The sequence below is a fragment of the Engystomops pustulosus genome, chromosome 2 (assembly GCF_040894005.1).
Source record: "Engystomops pustulosus chromosome 2, aEngPut4.maternal, whole genome shotgun sequence".
NCBI classification, from domain to species: domain Eukaryota; kingdom Metazoa; phylum Chordata; class Amphibia; order Anura; family Leptodactylidae; genus Engystomops; species Engystomops pustulosus.
The window spans coordinates 213,953,339-213,973,799 of NC_092412.1; the positions used below are offsets into that span (position 1 = coordinate 213,953,339).

Genomic DNA, 20,461 nt, shown 5'->3' on the forward strand with positions numbered 1-20,461 from the left:
TGATGGATTACCAGGATAAGGGGTCAGGTTATAAGTAGTTTGGTACCCCTAATAATTCTGAGAATGCGTCCTGGAACTGTATCCTGTTCCACATTTTCTTTAAAGGGAACCCATGACTTATGCTGTTTGGACCTTCCTGATGACAGGTTCCCTTTAATAGAGTTTTCCAGGAATAGTGGTGTAGACCATGAGAACCATTGAGGAGGGAACAAAAAGTGTATTACCCTGGCTCCTGCTTCCACTGCAGCAGTCTCTGTTTTCCAGCTGCTGCGGCCCAGTCTGAAGGTGTGGATGGGCTAAACCAGAGCCATATACACTATTGAATTTTCAAAAAACTGGGGTCCCAATAATTCTGCGCATGACAGCAATGCAAAATTGGTATATAGCACATCCTCAATTACAATTTTGGAAACCGCAGTAATCCTGAGAATGACAGCAATGCAAATCTGATGTATTGCTGTATTCTCTTTTACATTTTCCCTAAATGTTCTGACCACTGTGAAACTCACAATGCAGTCCCATGTGTATATAAGGCGTTGTGTGAATGTGGGACCACTAGAGATAACCTCATTAATAAACTCATTAATTTTATCTAAAAAGACATTGTAATACTGCAGCATTTGGTATGTTGAGTTCATGCATATGCATGGTGTTCAGACAGAGACTGATGTAAGGGAATACATTCATTCAAGGCCAGTGGGGAGTTACACCAACAAGGTTGAGCAGATCTGGGTAAACCTGCTCTTCTCGTATCATGCCTACGGTGGGTTACACAAGTTGGGCCGTTTTCACTTGATAAGTTAAATGGGTTTTCCCACCCATCAAGTTAAGCTCTATCCACATGAGCCTAACTTGCTGATCGGAGGGGGGTCTCAGTGATGAGACCCCCACAGATCACGAGAATGGGGGGTCCGACGGGGTCCCAGGTACTTCACTCCCAGAGATGAATGGAGCACACGGCCGCGCATGACCGTTCTGCTCCATTCATCTCTATGGAGCTGACGGAGATTGCCCATCGCCGCACTCAGCAATCTTTTTCAGCTCCATAGAAATGAATGCAGTAAATGGACAAGCACGGCCGTCATTCATCTCTGGGAACGATGAGGGGTCTGACGGAGGGACCAGGGGCCGCCTCAGACCCCCGTTCTCGTGATCCGTGGGGGTCTCATCACTGAAAACTGGTGTACAGGTCCTGATAAATGTCCCCCATAAAGCAGGTTTGTCAGGTTAAACTTGAAGCCCAAAATCGGAAGTGTACTACGGCACCTTGTAATATTAATGCAAGACTACTAATAGAAACAATAAATAACTGCATCCTGCAATAGAAACCATGTAAACATATGTATGTGGATGTATTGATGGGGAAGTAAGAATATTTTACATATGGTTTATAGGAACACAACATACTATGAGGCTAAAACCACTGCAACCCGTAGATGCATGTCATCAGTGTTATGGGGAGCCATGAAAGACCCATGAAAAGATATAACACAGCCCAATTAAATTAAAGGGACACTTTACTCCACTAAACTACCAGCCCCCTACCTGCAGATGCCTCCCTATGATTGGATCTATATTACCGGGGAACATATTAAAGATAAGAATATTATCTTCCTGGCTTGTGCTTCTGTGAGCTGCATGACCAGAGATACAAGATGTTAACAACATAGGGGGATATCACTGATTTCCAAGCCAGTAGTAGAAGCAGTGAATAATTTGAGATTTTAACAGCACCTACGCCACCTCCACGCCTTGTGGTTGTGGAGGGGCACCGGGGGGGGGGGGGGGGGGGGATGGGTGTCATGCCACCAGCGGAGTGTGTGGGCACAAGTTCCTGCCTAGTCCCTTTTTATTAAAACCTGCAAACTTTTGTTCACAGGTTTTTACGCAAAACTATGCCAGGTCAGACCTGATGTAGTTTTGCCCGGCGGGCGCGTCACCTGAAGCTTACATCAAGAGGCCTAAGCTCACAGGGGGCGTGGCCTTTACTATATGTATGATAAATTTCCCCCATAGTTGGAAAGTGAGCTGCAGATAAAGAACCAGCCCCTGCCTATTTCTTAAAATATGTGTCTATCTAGTTCTGTAGCTATCAGAACCAAAAACCTGGTGCAAATTGAGAAAGGAGATTCTTATCTTTAATATGACACCTAAACAATGTTTCTGGGTACTACAGAAACAAGGAATGCTTAGTCTGCAGCCTCTTAAAGTGACTCATCTCAGGAAAGATAATAAACAGGCAACATTTACCATGAAAGCGGTAACTGTAAATCTGTAGGTGGAATCCTACACATTTATGACGCTTATTATTTAGAAAAAAAGTTTTTAGAATTTGTAATAATGTGAAAGGAAAGTACAAGTCCATCTTGTGCTGATGACTATACTGGCAGACATAGATGTCTTTGTATGTGCTGCACCCATCGCCCGTGTTATGGCGGGCTCAGGATCAGCAGATCAGGTCAAGTCTATGAGGTGACGAGACGCAGCGGGCGATCCGCTATCAATCACACACTGCCCCTTTCATCTTCTCGTCTCGCCTTATCTGACACTAGCCAATCAGCAAATCGCCCTAGTACTCGTCCAGCCAATCAGGTAGCAGAGCCCGCCCATTTACTCACGCTCCGCCATCCATCACGTAGACGCCACACCGACTTCGCCAAAAGAGCCAATAATCTTCTACCGCCTACTGTATTATTAATGAGCCTCGTGTAGAAGAGTAAGGGGGGGGCGTGGCGATTCAGGGGGACCGTCCTGCTTAATATTCATTAGCAGGCGTGACCTCAGTGCCATGAATCAATGTGGCATGTTAATGAGGGGGTGTGGTTGTTGTGCGCAGGGTCCTCGCAGCTCGGTGGTCTCGGTACCTTTATTCCAGCGCTGCTGCCTCCTGTGCTGCCATGTCTTCCATCTTGCAGCCGTTCACCATCACGGAGGGGCCCTGCGAGCTAGCGCGGGCTGGAAACAAGCGGGTCCCCCGGTCCCTGGCTGCTGCAGCACCGGGAGGAGGGAAAGGGAAAATCACACACCCTGGCAAAGCCATACTGGCTGGTGAGTATGTGCCCTGAAGTCTTGTGACTGTGAGATCTCACTAGTCATCATGGTCTCCTGATGCTCAGGTAGAAGGGATCTTGTTTTACTCCTATATTCAGGAGACAACCAGCAAAGTTGGGTGACAACTCCTATTACCACTCCCACATGGGTCTTTACCCATCTTTCCCAGACTCCTGAAAGGCAGTGCTGCAATACAGCAGGGAAAAGATTCCTGCAGACAGTCACATCTGTTCTGGACATCCTCCTGTAAGATCTTCACTGATGGGCAGTGTCACCCAGCTTTCCCAGAAGCAAGAAAAACTACATAGAATATATAGCAACCTGTCAGAAAGTGGAAGATGCATTACTTGTTAATGAACCAGTACCCATCACTGTTATTGTAACAGACCATGGGACTGATCCATTAAAAAGTATGACATTCCCTAGTCCGAGACATTTTTCACAGATTCTTCATAGACCGCAGTTCAGTGAAAAATGGATGCTGACCTCTGCAACGTTGTTGCACTTACAGATGTGTAAATGTATTGTATTAATTGTCCTATCAAAACCATTGAATTCTCTGGTGGTTTCATATATTCATGGGTGTAATATAAAAGTATAGCTCTAAATATGTATATTATAGGTAAAAACATTTTAAAAAATAACGTACCTATGCCAGTGAGTTTTCTTTATACCCTTGTGTGTGCCCGCTGCCAGCGGGGAGAGGCATTGCTTAACTTCTTACAACATGGCACCATATCTGTAGAGCGGTTGTGTCTGGCACTGCTTTTTTTCTACAATATAACATCTTGTGGACATATGTGACACTTGTAAACACCTTTAACCTGCGGAGGTCATGGAGCCAGGTGTGGGTCATGGTGTACAAGAACTGTCCGCACAGGGAGACATCTCAATGGAATGACCATCAAATATACAAATCTGTCATAAAAGCAAAATTGGGATATATGGCTATATCATGTACACTAGTTATGTAGTGAACAATTGTCCATTTGTCTTTAGTTAAGGGGTTGTCCATCCACATCAATTTTCGTGGGGGGGCTCAGTGGCGGGACCCCCACAGATCATGAAAATGGCGGTCTGTTGTACCCCCAACTGAACAAAGCTATTAGATGCTGACAGACCGGACTCCACTACCGCTGTCAGTTCCATAGGCAGTGAATGTAGTAGCATCGTGCATGTCCGACCTCCCACTATAGACATTTGGGGTTAAAATGGACCACCATTCCTCCTGCTACCAATTACTGGGGACACTAGTGACATTTTCAGCCATTTGCTGGGACCAGTAGCGGGAATTTGCTACTTTTGTTTATATGAGAATCATTTTATGTATACAGGCAGTACCCAGGTTACGTACCGGATAGGTTCTGTAGGTTTGTTCTTAAGTTGAGTTTGTATGCAAGTTGGAACTGTATAATTTATATTTGTAATCCAGACAAAATTTTTTGGTCTCTGTGACAATTGGATTTAAAAAATATTGGATTGGAGCAAAAACCAGGATTAACAATAAAGCTTAACGGCAACGACACCTTTGATAACTATTATAGCTGTTTATTGTATCCTAAGGCCAAAGTACAGTAAATTATCAACATCTTGGGTTTGTCTGTAAGTCGGGTGTTCTTAAGTAGGGGACCACCTGTATTAGCTTTGCGAATCCCATGATTTCAACCCTTTTTATACTGATACTTTTTATAAAAATACTTTTATTTTTTTCGTACTATTCTATATGTATTTTTGGGAAACCAAGGGAAATGGTAAGAGGTAAAAGGTTAAGAACGAGATCTTAATATGGTCACTAAGAGAGTACTTGGCGTGGTAAAGTTTCTGTAAAGGTGTGGGGACCAACAGTTCATTTGACCTCCCTATGATGCCTTGTGTCCTGCTGGCTTTCCGGTGGACGGAAAGGGTTGTGCAGTCATTACTCTATACCCGTCCCCTCTGTGATCACAATACCTATAGAAGTGGTTGGACAGGTGTGCCAAGGATATCTGCATGCCCCTCCAACCACTGAAATATAGTTGGGGTGTGTATACAGTAATACTGTATAGTGCTGTAATGAGGGCACTACCATGGGACACCAGGCCATGTTCACACATGGTGTGACATTGTGTTTCCAATGTGTTTGCTGTGTCTAAAAAAAACTGCTTTGTTCATGTCTGTTGGCCTCCTGGAAATAGATTAGTATTTGGCTTTAAAGAAGTTAAAGATTTGCAAAATTACGTGGCAAATTTCTACCAAAAACAGTGTCTGCAGTTCGACCCCATCAAAGTAACGGAGTTGCACCGGTGGTGCTGTGTTTACTGTGTTTAGAATAGAGCAGGGGATGTTTGCTGTGTTGGAAAAAAATAGTATTTTATGTTCCAATTTGGCTTTCTTTACTTGTAGAAGTGACTAATATTTCGGACCAATAATCTTGCCCAACAGAAATCCTCCCCTATTGCTGTTTCTGGTTATTTACCCCTCCTCCAGTTGGTCCCCATCCAAAGTAGAGGAGATTAGGAAGAACTTGACACCTGCTTCCTCTGCCAGGGATCTAGAGGACCTGTTTGTTTCAGGAGCCTGCGGAAAGTCGTGTAGCGTGACAAATGTCTTCTAAACGGTTGCCAACCTATTTTTATACTTTTTTTTTTCCCCCTGGACCACTTGCCTGTAAATCACCTTATCAGTTAATGGTTTAGCTATTTATCCTATTTTATCTGTCAAATTTTATTATCATTCTATATTTTTAATATGATATTGAAGGATGATAATTATAATCCTAGTAATCATCTTTTTTTAATAACATTCTCCCTTTTGGCTATATGCTGTCTGTGAACTTACTGAGAGTAGGCACGTGAGTCCGTGCTTTCCATGGATCCTCCTTAAAGGCGCTCGGCGATCTCCGTCAGCACCATTGAGATTAAATGAAGCAGAACGGTCATGCGCGGCCGTCTGCTCCGTTAATCTGACGGAGTGACGAGGGGTCCGACAGAGGTACTTGGGACCCCATCCGGCCGTTCGATTTCGTGATCTGTGGGGTTCTTGGCATTGATCAGCAAGTGAGGCCCTAATTTTTGTTTGTGGGAAACCCCATTTACGGTAACTATAGTCTATGACTGATCTGTGGAAAGCGGTTTTGACTAGCACGTGCTCTTACTTTTTAACGAATGGGTTACGTATTTGTGTGCTCTAATGGAACTATTTGTAAATTTTCTTTCTTTTGGTCCCCTTCCTTATTTTTTGGCTTCCAAATACTGATGCAAAACACTGACATGAATACTGCCATGTGAAACTCATTTCACAGTTTTTTAGGAGTCCTGTCAATCAAAAATTCTTTTCCATTTCCATGAATATATTTATTGTTCAGATTATGTTTAGATGGTTGAATTTAAGCCAAAATGTCTGTGATTGATGATTGGTTGTTTATATATATGTCGTTGGGACTATATTGCGGATATCACAAATTCCCTTCTGTGCTCTGGGTGATCTCCTTTATGGAGATGTGTCTAACAGGTACATATTCTAACTTGCTTTTCTTTAGGGGATAGTTCACACAAAGTATATCTATGACTGAAAATGTGTGCGTGATTCATGGATGGACCATGGTCATCTGAAAGGAAACTACATGTAGCTGTTTTTGTAGAAAAGGTCACATTCCTGGGAAAACCTCTTAAGATAAGAGGAAAGATGGGGATGAAAAATGACTAAGAATGAAAGACAGTTGCAGACTAATCTGTCATATTTCTGGACTTCTTCCCCGTTTCTAGCAGGGCAGTTTTATTGACGTCAGGTAAATTAAATTGGATTTTTTTTGTGCTATATATCTGAAGGTTGTCATTGTATTTCAGGATAACAAGATCTCGGCGTGATCCATACATAATTCAATTTCTGACAGCGCTTCCCTCCCTGGCGTAGCACCATAACAAATGTTATTTCATTTTGGCCTGTAAATAGATAATGGATGCCATATCTGGAGAGATTTTGTCTTCTGCCAATGACGGAAATCTCAACCTTGGGGGATCTTAAAAGTGATCGTCATTTCCTTTTTATATTCTGGGACATGATTTAATTCATTAAGATAAAGGCACTTTATTATTGGCTGTGTTTTAGTGGATGTCTCCAGCCATTGATTTACTCTGCTTTTATTGTATTGTTCCACAAGTAAGCAGTGCCATTAGTAAATTGGTTATGGTCATTTTATAATACATTATTCATATACACCATCACCTTATTACCAGAAACGCTTTCCTGATATATTGGATATATATCTATAGAGGCAATACCCAAATGCCTGGTTGCAGCCCAAGGCAGGACCATGCAACACAAGGCATCGGGCCATGGCTATTATATTATATTATCACCACAAATCCACAGCAGGGGGAAAACGGAACACGTAACCGCAGCCAATCTAAATATTGTATCCAAAATATGTCAATAGTACTGAAAATAAAACAAGGGGACAGTGATATGCATATAATTTTAAAACCTAATACTTTATTAGATAACCAAAATTTCTAACATTTAAAACACAGAACAAAATTACATTTAGATAAATTACCAATGCATCACATGACAAATATGTACATGTACAAATAACAGCAAAGAAACCTGCCTAAATTATTAAATCTCTCATAGAGAAGAGAAAAGGACTGCTGTAGGGCAGCATGAATGGGGGAGCAGCTGATATATATATCTTTTTTTAGTTCATTAATTTATTTCTCAGTGACCAAAACATTTTTATTGGGAGCTACAATTATAAAATATACAAATTTCACTTAAGAACAAGAATAAGGTGACCAAATGGGATGATTTTGAAGGACACATGATAAAATGGCCTGTTTACTGCTGTCATGAAGGATTGCACACCTGATGAGTGATTCCGTCCATCTATCCGATTCCGATGACGATTTATCCTTCTTCTACTCAAGAAAATCAATTTGTTCCCCATAAGCCAATAATAGTAAGCAGACATATAGTGATGACATGCCAAAGTCAATCAATACTAGCTTTCATGTAATTCTGTAATATATGAGAATTGGCTGCCTAGCATTTATATATAAATATATTAATAACATGTAAAATGTAAATTCATCCTTTCAAGAATCTATGTATCCCATTGTTATAAAGGATGTCACTGATATAAAGTGTGATTTGTGTCTGTCAGGTGGAATCGCCGGGGGCATCGAAATCTGCATCACCTTCCCTACAGAATATGTCAAGACGCAGCTGCAGCTGGATGAGCGGGCCAATCCTCCTCGATATCGGGGAATAGGTAAAAATCTAAATAAATTTAAATAAAATACATCATATCCATCTACTTTTCTTTGCTCCATGTATTGAAAGTGGTATTCCAGTCATTTTAATTTATCCCCTCTCCTCAGTATAGGACATAATGTGCAGTCGTTGGAGATACCCACCAGTCACGAAAAAGGGTCATTTATAGCAACAACAAATATAGTGGTTGTGGGCACATATGCAGCTTCTTCAGTAATTTCTGGGGGAATAACCGAGTGCATTATGGCAGTCCCATTAAAAACATTGGAGTATCTGAATCCTTTTCTGACGACCAGTGGCAAAGTTCTTGTGCTAACGCACAAAGCATCAGTTTTATGCCGTTTACAGGATCTAAATGACAGGATACTTACCATGTGGTATAGAACTCCACTCAGACTACTTAGAATGTTTCCAGATCCCACATCTGGTGGGAGTGCACTCCAATCCAAAAATTCTGACCGGACATCATTAAATTGTACATCTGCCACTAGAGGGTTTGCCCTTCCCCAGAGTTGGTGCTTCTACCCAGGCTTCCTGTCCCCATACCAAATTTCAAAAAGAATATGCTCCGGCACTTTATTATGGCAATGCGACAAATAATCCACCGACTTTAGAGATCTCCTGAGGCCCCTTCCAGGGCGCAATGGATAGAGGCTCTGACTCCATTAGGCACATGGAAGAGTTATGTGCTAGTAACGATGAGAGGCATGAATCCTTTTATGTGACATGGTCCTCTTGGCTTTCTGTCTGTTGCATAACCACTGTGGACACTTGGCTAGCTGGCACCACCGGTTCCAGGGTGGCGTCCTGGGCCTCGGATATTGTCTCTGTAACCCTATCCTCCATTCCTTTCTGTGTCCTGTCTTGTTTGTGTGTGTTTTCCTCCTACAGCGTTTAGTTAGTACTGGCCAAGTTGGGTCAATTCGGTCATCACTGTTGTATGTTATGGATACATTTCATGTTATACCTTATAACGTATTGCACTTATTGATGCTGTTCTTATTGTTGTGCCGGCACCTAAGTGACTCAGCATTTAAACCTATAATTACGTATTTATGTCTAAGTGCATTTTTCAATAAAGTTCTATTGAACCTTAAAAGCAATGGAGTATCTGCAACTTATATCTGTTTTCATGCACATTTCCAGGGGATAGACCCCACCAAGTGCAAGTTAAATCTTATTTTGCGAATAGGGAATTATTACTGTAATATCCATTGAAGGGAATGAATTCCATAGCATATGGACAAATATGTCAGCATGTTAAGTTAACAGTGGTGGGCAGACTATGTAATTTTTTTTTCTTAGGTGGGGGGTGGGGGGGAGGTTGCTAGATCATTGGTTTCCCTAAATATCTAACAAACTGTCTACAGAGAAAAGCCTAAATAGATAATTTTTGAATATAGGGACCATCGGGTTGTAATAGCATTCTTCATATGTGGCATACCCTTATGCCTTCTTAGCTACAGAATCTCCAGAAGCGATTGCTACCTGGACAGAGTCACTATTCTTTTTGAACAATGAGCTTATTGCTCCCCATCTATTGTGCAGGGACCAGTCCCACACTTTTTTTCCACTCCACACCTAGTTTGGAAATTGAAAACTGAAAGACATTTGAATGCACCCTTATGGTCCAAGGTCTATTGGGCTCCGGGGAAGCCTGTAGCTTGGTATTAGGAGTTTGATAGGTAACAGATGGGAGGAGGAAATGGGATGGGTTAGTAAAGAAAGAGTTAAAGTTTCATGCAGTTAGGGAAAGACTTGCTTATAGAGATGGTTTTTAAGAGCACTTTTACTGTGTCTTTAGACTACAGTGGAAATGTTTGCACCTTATTTTTAGACCTTCTAATAAAACAAATCTATCAGATATTTTATTTAAGCTATTTCTATACAAAGTTCTACAAAATTAAATTGTTCACGTAGGTCGTATTTATATTGTATCTGACTTTTCATATATCAGCTGAGCTGTCCCAGACGTTGGATGATCTGCAGGGATGGTCGGGCCATGCATCATTGCACAAAGCTGCTGTGCTGTCATTCTGTCTATTAAATGTCAGAACTGCTTATGCGAAACTACTCCGTCTGCTCCATAGTGTCATATTCAGACATGTTTATCTCCAGAGTGAAGTGCATTGCTGGTGTATAGGCACGATAGGCAGTCTAGTGGGGGAAAAAACAAATCCAACATATCCACTTAAATATTTACTTTATTTGGAAGCCTTTATATCAGAATAACTCCCTCTTTGTTTAGGAACTCGGACAAGTGTGATCTGGAGCCTTCCAAAAAAAAAAAAAGTACCGGTAATACTGAGCCTTAATACAAGTCGATCCCTGATTCCTGTTACCAATATAAAATCACATGGGGCAGACTTACTTACCCGTCCCTGCGCGATCCCCGAGGTGCGTTCCCCAACTCTAGTGCACAGCTGCCGCGATTCACTACGAGTGTGCGCCCAATATCCAGCATTTGTCGCTTCCCCGATCAGGTCCGCCGGAGTTCACCTTCTTTTTCCCGGTACATGTAAGTGCTTGATCTTGTGACACAAATTTAAATCCCACGGTTTGTCTGAATCCGTCGGATCGTCAGCCCCCCCCCCCATTTCTGTTGCATGATGCGCCAAAATCCGATCGCGTGCAACACTATCCCTGGCGCTATCCCCAAAAAGTCAGAAAATCCGACGAAAATGCGGCTGCAGGACCCTTTGTAAATAAGCCCCATGGTCTTTTAAATAGACCACCCGCCATGTTTTGATTGAAACAAAAGTTCTGGATAAATGATCTAATCACATTTCTCGAATGGAGAGGAGTATATGTATAATAAGGGATTTAGATTTTACAGCACTGGGGGGTTGATCAGTGTTTGTCCCATCTTTATGCTATACTTCTTTAATAAAAAGTTTCTCATTTATATGCTGTTAGAAAACATTTCGGTGAGGATTTTAAAGAGAATTTACTTTTCTAATATGGCCCCATCTGGTGTGTCAATAGGTCAATATGTGGACGTTCACATTCCTATAAACACGTGGCGCAATACTATTTGGGCAAATATAGTAATGCTTAATTGGATCATGGTAATTACAGTAGGTAATTGTCAACCATCAACCCCTTAAAGATGGTTAAATGGGACTGTATCCACTATTTAAGTTATCCCCTATTCACGGGATAGGGGATAACAAGCTGATCATTGGGTGTCCAACTTCTGGGAGCCACAGGACCACGAGCAGTCTGGAGAACAGGGGTCCTGTCTCACTAATGGGTGCAGGGGCAATAGGAGCAAGCTTCCTGCTGATCCGTTCAATTGTAGGAGAGTGTTGGAAATTGCTGAGCGCTTTGCTCTACTATCTTCAGCACTCTCATAGATAGTGAGCGCTGTGCTCAGCAGTTTCCAACACTACTCTACAATTGAATGGAGCAGTAGGACACATGCTCGACCTGCCGCTCCACCCATTACTCCAGCTAAAAACCCTTGTAGTCTGAATTGCAGGGAATTATATTTTCATGATGGGTAGGGGTTCCTTGCTGAAAAGGAATTTCGTGTTCTGTTGAGAGGGGATAACTTTACAAAGATGGTATAAGCTATATAATCACAGCTTTTGCAATTATATGAGATACGATACAATGAGAGCCCTCATCCCAAATAGAAATACCATAACAATTGGAAAACTGTGTTTCCTATACTACAGTTCATGTTGGAGAGATGGTGTATGGTGATTCTGTATAATATACTGTAATCTGTGATGTCTCACTACAGGGCACTGCGTCACACTAACTGTACAGGATCATGGAGTCAGAGGGTTATATCGAGGTCTGAGCTCATTGCTATATGGATCCATCCCTAAATCTGCTGTGAGGTAAGGGGACATAGGGATATATGCATGTGGACATATATTAAAAAAGTTGTCTTGCTCTCTATTCTGTGAGATGTCCTGAGGGAGGGGAAAGAAGATCTGCTGTAACTTGAGACTTCTACCGATTTGACACTTTTTACTTTTTTGTAAGGCATTATATGACTGTAAAGTAACATTCTGTATAATCCGAGTAAGAGAGAAGATGGCGTGTAATGCAGCACTGTCTCCATAATGTGATCTTTTCAGGTTCGGCACATTTGAATTCCTTAGTAACTATGCCAGGAGTTCTACAGGAAAATTGGATGGGAAGTCCAGTTTTCTATGTGGTCTTGGGGCCGGTGTTGCAGAAGCTGTTCTGATTGTATGTCCGATGGAAACTATCAAGGTATGTGGTTATGTCTTCCTTTTACATGGGCCTGAAAATCTTATCCGCTGGATGTTCCAGCACCTAGAGATTTTTTTAATGGTCAAACATATCAAAATCTGTAGTACTCACCTTGCCAATCCCCCATATTGGACATGTGCGGTGCAGCGCTGTGTTTATATGTGACCTTTGCAGATATTGGTGACATTGACTAGATTAGCAACAAATCTCCAAATTTGTATGATGTGATTTTTTGTGTGGATGTTAATAGGATTTTACATGTTCATGACAAAAAGCTAAAAACATAACAATTACAATTTTGGAGTTTGACAGGATCTTAGAATTAGCCGAACCCTTAAAAAATATTGTGAATGAGGACACATGAGATTTGTAATTACTGTATAGTCTATGTAATGGGCCATATCTCAGACACTTGCTTCCCTGGTGTATAATGATGGACATAGAACTTTTTAGAATAACTCAAACCATGTCCATTCATCTTCAGTTGTTTCCTTGACTGTGACAGGTGAAGTTCATCCATGACCAGGCCTCCTCTGCCCCCCGCTACCGTGGCTTCTTCCATGGCGTACGGGAAATTATCAGAGAGCAAGGTGGGTTCAGGTTCTTGACCCTTGAATCACTCAACGTTAGGAAGAGAGAGTGAAGGGTCTTAAAGGGGTTGTCCGGGATTCCAGTTTTTTTTTTTTTTTTGCCTGTATACTGTGGGCACCAGGGCGTTTGAAAACAACACACAAGATATATTCTCCTCGTTTTGGTGCAGTTGAGTGCCTCGTGTCACAGCTGCTATACAGAAGCTCAATGTGTGCCTGCTATAGCCCCTGGCTGCAATCTGTGAGGCTGTAGTGGGGGTGCATCGTCACCACTGCGCCTCTGACAGGAGGTGCCAAACTGCATTGGAACAACCTTTTTGTTATTTTCATAACCCTGGAGCCAAACGACCCCTTTTATTTAACCTCTTATATTTAGTTGTTTGCTTTACAGATCCATTTAACAAGCAATATTTAGAATTTTCTGAATTCCAATGCTTATGGGCCTTTACTTTACTTTATAGGGCTACGTGGAACGTATCAAGGACTCACTCCAACTATTTTAAAGCAGGGCTCAAACCAGGCGATCCGTTTCTACGTCATGACCTCATTACGTAACTGGTACTTAGGTGAGTAGTCGCTTGGTTACAGGGTTCTGGTTTGTATCTACGACTACGATGACATCTGTGTCAGATTTCTTTTTATAAACCACGTAACATGAAGTATATTATAGGGGTAGATCTAGTCACAATAAGAGCTAATAACAAACAGAATAAAATTGTAACATGTGGGCTATAATATTTATAATGAGGAGAGTGTTAAAAATCGATGATATACAGGCAGCCCCCACTTAAGGATACCGACTTACAGATGACCCCTAGTTACAGACTGACCTCTCTGCCCACTGTGACCTCTGGTGAAGCTCTATGGATGTTACTATAGTCCCAGGCAATAACCAGCTGTAAAGTGTATGTAATGAAGCTTTATTGACAATCCTTGGTCCCAATACAGCCAAAAATGTTGATACTCCAATTGTCACTGGGGCTTAAAAAAATTTTTTGTCTGTAGCTACAATTATAAAATATACAGTTCCGACTTACATACAAATTCAACTTAAGAACAACCCTAAAAAAACATCTTGTACGTAACCCGGGGATACTGTCTGTATTGGATATTTTGGTGTTCACCTTTTAAAATTGTGCTAAAGTTGCTTTGCCTGGCAGTGCCGCCGCCCAATGGATACAGCAAGGGGCCTATGTCCTGGAGTGTGTGGCTCTTATCATACACTGAAGTACAATGGTGGCGTATGATAAACTTCCCCCTATATGTTTATGTTTATGGTGCAAGGTCAGGAATTATATCCCACCCGCCTCTACTTTTTCTCAATTCCTCCTATTGCTAAGTGCTATGTATGACATGGTCCCTGTTCTGATTTTAGGTGATGATCCCCAAAGACCGATTAATCCTATAGTGACAGGAACATTTGGTGCCATTGCCGGGGCGGCTAGTGTCTTTGGTAATACACCTCTTGATGTTATCAAGACCAGGATGCAGGTAATGTGTTTAGAGAATGAGACAGGATGCAGACAGTGCCATTCTCAGTGTAGTGGCTTAACTGAGTCATTGCAGCTTAGATCCCATTGACATGAATAGGAGTTGATCTGTAGTAACCTGGACTGCACACTACATAAAGAATGGAGCTGTCTCCTTCATGCTGCTTATTGTCTTGACAATGTTTCTGGTTAAAATTCAGTTTATATCATGTGGTCACTGTGTTCTCTTTACCAGGGCTTGGAGGCTCACAAATATAAGGGCACTTTAGACTGTGCAAGCCAGATACTCCGCAATGAGGGGCCCTTGGCGTAAGTAACTCATCTTCATGCTTTTCTTCCTGAAAAGTGCTAAATAAATTAAATATATAAAATAAAACAAATATCTTGTACCATCACAAGGATTAATAAAGGATGAGGTGGGACAAGAGAGTAGACCAAGTGCATATTTAATACTTTACCTGATTTAACACACTCTGGTGGTTCCCTACCAAAGGATTTCTGTAACCTGGTAGTACAAGTAGATGTGGACCATGGTGCACACTATTGTCAGATGCAATGTATTTTTAGTTAATACATTCTTTTAATCAAAATGTATCCATGCACCAAGTATTAATCAAAAAGTAACTTTTCAGGCAAATTCTGACCTTTTCCCATCAGGTTACATAAGTGAGAAGTTTCTTTGCTGCTCATACTATCTTATGGGGTCATATGGGGCCTTCTTATTACTCAACACTGAAGAGAATATCTGATAGTTTTGCAGAATTTATTCTCCTCTGCTATAGATTGGGTTATTTTGCGCATTGAATAATATTTATATGTAAAATATGTGCGTATTACATAACATATAATCCAGGAAACAGGGGTACCGCACACCCAGTAGAGTTTGGACGGTGCTTGCGTCGGGTACTTAGCCCCAATATACAGTGGAGAAGAACGTAGCACACATATAACATATAACTTCTCTGTATTGTGAGGAACAAAGGGGTTGTCCTGAGACTAAAACATAGCTGCTTTCTTCCAAAAACGGCACTAGAATACTGACCATGGGTAGCGCTGATATTGTAACTAAGCTCCATTCATCTCTATACAGTTGAGTTACAATGCCATGTACTACCCCTGGACAGTAGTGTAGTGCTGTTTTTGTTAGAAAGCAGCCATGTTTTTTAACCTTGGAACAGCTGTTTTAATGTTAAAATAGGGTTTTTGTTCACGACCGTATAGAGAGGTCAAATGTTATTCAATGTACACATATTTGACCGTGCCACACATTGGGGCACATTTACTTACCCGTCCCTGTGCGTTCCCCGATCCGGAGTGTCCGACGAGAATGAATTCTGCCGCGATTCACGTAGGTTGTGCATCTGATATCCAGCGTGTGTTGCTCCCCGCTCAGACACTTCGGAGTTCACCTTCTTCCTCCTGTTGCAAGTGCATGGCTTGCGACACAATTTTACTGTTAAATCCCTCGCTCTGACCGAATCAGTCGAATCGTCCAACGGCACACCCTCCATTTCTGTCGCATGAAAGCGGCGCCGATGCGGCTGTCAGTGTGACCGCCTGATGCCGCCAACGGCACTGTCTGCCGGACAGGTACCATCAAAGCATCTTGTAACTTGACAGGCTGTAGGCATAGGGTTTAGTTCCCCAGCACATTAGTTTACATGGTGTGGTCAGGAAGGGGTAAATAAGTTGTATGAAAATCGGTGGTCTGTTCCCTTTCACGTGAGCAATCATTCTCTTCTTTTACATTATCTAGTTCTGTAGTCCTACTAAAATAAGCTGGTTTGACAGACTTTTCTCATATACATATGGAACCTTAAAATACTTGACCTAATTTCTAGCCTAGCCTCATATTGCAGGTGTCTATATTCTAAAATTTCTATTCTATGACACTTATGATAACCACTTGTACACAAATCCTGTCTAAGATTGATGTCAATTTCCCAAGTCTAAAATATCTTCTCTCCTTAGGTTCTACAAGGGGACGGTACCGCGATTGGGCAGAGTGTGTTTGGATGTCGCCATTGTCTTTATCATCTATGAAGAAGTAGTTAAAGTTCTTAACAGAGTCTGGAAGACGTCCTAACATTGCTTGTGTGTGAGCCGCTCAGCCCGGTGGGCGCACTTGTTTTCTATCTTCATTTTCATATCTTTATTTTACCCCCAACTAAAGCTCTGAATTGTGCTGGTTGGAAATATTGTAAATTATCACAAAATGTCATTTTAACCTGTTGTCATTGTATGGTATATGTGTATGTATGTGTTTATGTATGGATTTGCCTTAAATCTGCCAAATATCCAACGGTAATTGATTGTCAGATACCTTTTTGTGTGGCATTATTTTACCTGTTTATGCCTGAATTCACCTTAAAACTTAAACCAGGAGTTAATGTCAAGTGCCACTTCTGGATGCATATCACTGCAGGGTAATGGAGCATTGCACACTGCCCAGCTGTATCACCCCTTGAAAGATGGGCGTCCCACCCAAATGCTGACAACCCCATCTGATCTCTACATGTCAGATGAGTTCCGGTTGTCAATGTTCGGGACGGATGTGTGATGTGAGTTGGATGCATCACACTCACTAGTGTGTAACGGGCCTAAGTCTTATCAGATTTGCCAAAAATCTTGTATGTTGGGGCCAACAACTTCCAATGCAAAGCCAAAGGTAATTGACTGATCAGGGTCAGTAGGTGATAATTAAATAAGTGTTTAAAGGGGTGTTCCCATTTCAGGAAATAAATGTTATTGTTTGTATTATAAAAAGTTATACAATTTTCCAATGTACTTTCTGTATCCATTCCTCACGGTTTTCTAGATCTCTGCTTGCTGTCCCTCTATAGAAAGCTTCTATTTTTACTACCAGTGGACAGAAACCTGACCATGGTCACACAGGTGCACGGCTCATTATATCATAGAGAGTAACCAGAGCTGTGGGATATAACGAGCAGTGCACCTGTGTGACCATGTTCAGATTTCTGTCCACTGGATGTAAACATGGAAAATTTCTATAAAATGACAGCAAGCAGAGATTTAGAACTGTTAGGAATTGATACAGAAAGTATACAATTTTCCAATGTAACTTTTTACAATACAAACAATAACATAAATTTGCCAAAATGGGAATACCTCTTTAACCAACCACAATATCTCCTATATGTTCCCAGTAAAGGGGTTGACAGTTTTTTAGCAAATTTCTCATATTCCCAAAAATGTGATGTTTAATCTTGAAGACCTAAATCCCCTTTTTTATTACGCCAGCTTTTTATTTCTAGCATTTGAGTTCTTGCATATAAAAGATCGATAAAAACTGAAATTCATGACTAGATGTAAAATGAACTTATATTCCACAAAGAGGTTGACCCATAATAATTGTCTGAATTTACATCTAAACTATTTCTATGCAGAGAAAGAGAGATACGACTGAGCATGTGTGTCCACCATATAATGTATATTGAGGTGGACACAGAAAGGATGTCTAGTATACACCACTGGAGCAGATGGTTTAAGGTTATTCCTAGAAAATCATGTATTTATGATGATGGTAGAAAAACCTACCCAAGCCATGGGTGTGTGCGGACCCATCGAAAAGCAATGGTCCATGCGCTATCTTGTAAAAATCAATGAATACCACACAGACAAATTCTACATGCAGGGAGCCTAAGGATGTTCGCATATGTCTACAGATCCAGAAACATTGCTGCAGCTTTCCTGAAAAGGAACACGGGATGTAAGTTATCCTTACATGACTAGTGGCTCATACGAAGCACAACTCCAAACCTTATCAAGTAACTGAACTGGGGGACGCTGATTTCCCTCTTAAAGGGGGGGGGTTGTCCACCCTCCGCAAATAATTGATATTGTTTATATAATGAAGCGTTCTACAAATTTCCAATATAGTTTCTGTATAATTTCTTCTCATTCCTGTATCACAGTTTTGTAGATATTTGCTATAGGAAGTTCCATAGTTTACTTCCTGTGGATAATAACCGCTCTATTGTCATGTGATGTCACACAGGTGTATGGATCACAGAGAGCTGTGTGTTATAATGAGCTGTGCACCTGTGTGACATCACATGACCATGGACCCGCTTTTATACACGGGAAGTAAAGAATGAAACTTCCTGTTGAGTGACAGCAAACAGAGATTTAGAAAACTGTCATAAATGTGTATATAATTTTTAATGCATAGTTTTTGTGTCAATTTATCACAGTTTTGCTGTCATTCAACAGTTAGTTTAATTGTTTACTTCCTGTGTATAAAAACGGGTCCATGGTCATGTGATATAACACAGGTGTACGGCTCATTATAACACACAGCTCTCTGTGATATAACGAGCCGTGCACCTGTGTGACATCACATGACAATGGGCCGGTTATTATCCACGTGTTATTATTATTCACATTTGTTACATGTGGTTAATGCATTTTGACTGCTGTGTGCACTGTAACCGTTTTCATGTGCAAGTTAGGATATAAACTTAAATGGGGTTTTCTTTTAATTTCAAGTAAGACCCTGTCCCATTGACTTGGCGCTCGATCAACTTTTGTGTGACTCCTGCAGTCACTTTGCTATCTCCAGCAGTCCCATGGGTACGCAACCAGCCACTGCATTCATTCAGGGTTTACAAGACTATTCCCCCCCCCCCCTCACATATCATCCGTAGAGTTCACAAAGTTATATCCCATCCTGTGGATAACATGAAATTAATGGGCATCTACCACCAGGATGAAGGGCTGTATGCAAATGAGCCTTAGGGGCTCCAGGCTCCATAGGTGTAATGGGGCTCCTCAGGCTCATTTGCTTACAGTCTTTCATCCTGGTGGAAGATTTCCCTTAATACCTCTTTTTAAGAATTGTGATAGCGGAAAGGCCCTGAAAGTCAACCACTGCAAAATAACTATACAATTCTATAAATGCAGTTTGTATGTGAATTGTGAACAGCTTATGTGTTGGAGGCGGCCATACTGTCAGCTGCATGATTATTGATTAGACCCCTGTATATCCTATATGGCTCACAGAATGGCTGCATCCGCTCTATGTAAAGGACAGATTTTATTGTTATTTATTTTTACCTCTAGCACCTTACTTTTGTTTGTCGTCCCTAAATTTGTGCCAATCATGTATTTTAACTATGAAATCGTGTGATATTATGGCTATTATTTGCCAAAAGTAATAGCTCCTAAGCGACTGTCCTGGTTGTAAATAAACCAACCACGTGCCATATGTGGGGTGATGAAAATGCTCTGGACTGGACTTTGTCTTAAAGTAGGACATTTATTGCATTTACTTAGACATCCACACCTTAGATTATAGTTGCCATTATTAGGTCACACTATGAGTCTTAGGCCGGTTCCACACTTGCGAGTGTGATGCGATGAACTCGCATCACACTCGCAACGCATGCTGCCGGGATTGCACGGCCCGAACGCTGTACACCGGGAGTGAACTCAGCATGTCTGTTCAGTCCCGGTGTGCAGCGTTCGGGTAGTGCGATCCGAACAGCATACGTTGCGAGTGTAATGCGAGTTCATCACATCACTCTCGCAAGTGTGGAACCGGCCGTAGCAAAAATGTGAGGCTATGGTAACAACTAAACCTCACATGTGACAAATCTAACATGCAGATTTATCGCAACTGACATGCATAAAACCATGTTAAATTATCTCATCATTAATCTACCATCAACACCAAGCATGATTAACCAGGGACACCTACCTGTTGTAATATACTAATTATAATAACAAAATAATTTGTTATCCATAGCTTCCTTCTAAAATCAATTAATCTATTAAGCCAAAAAGTTGCTGATGGGTTACCAGAGCCCTTCCGTGCTGCAGATTCATTGC

At 41.4% G+C, this 20,461-nt stretch overlaps 2 protein-coding genes across 2 annotated transcripts in view; one reads left to right on the top strand and one right to left on the bottom strand.

Annotated features, from left to right (window-relative positions):
* The window catches only part of TEKT1 (tektin 1), a 21,795-nt gene extending 18,912 nt beyond the window's left edge, over positions 1 to 2,883 (bottom strand). Inside the window, exon 1 of the mRNA XM_072138085.1 lies at positions 2,865 to 2,883. The gene's annotated coding sequence lies outside the window, so the exon portion shown is untranslated. The remainder of the gene's footprint in view (positions 1 to 2,864) is intronic.
* On the top strand, positions 2,801 to 19,850 carry LOC140119250 (tricarboxylate transport protein, mitochondrial-like). Its single transcript, XM_072138087.1, has 9 exons — positions 2,801 to 3,048; positions 8,192 to 8,299; positions 12,050 to 12,149; positions 12,393 to 12,531; positions 13,037 to 13,121; positions 13,583 to 13,687; positions 14,497 to 14,612; positions 14,847 to 14,920; positions 16,583 to 19,850. The coding sequence occupies exons 1-9, from the start codon at positions 2,898 to 2,900 to the stop codon at positions 16,695 to 16,697; spliced, it is 993 nt and encodes a 330-aa protein (XP_071994188.1). The 5' UTR covers positions 2,801 to 2,897; the 3' UTR covers positions 16,698 to 19,850.
* The last annotated feature ends 611 nt before the right edge of the window (positions 19,851 to 20,461 follow it).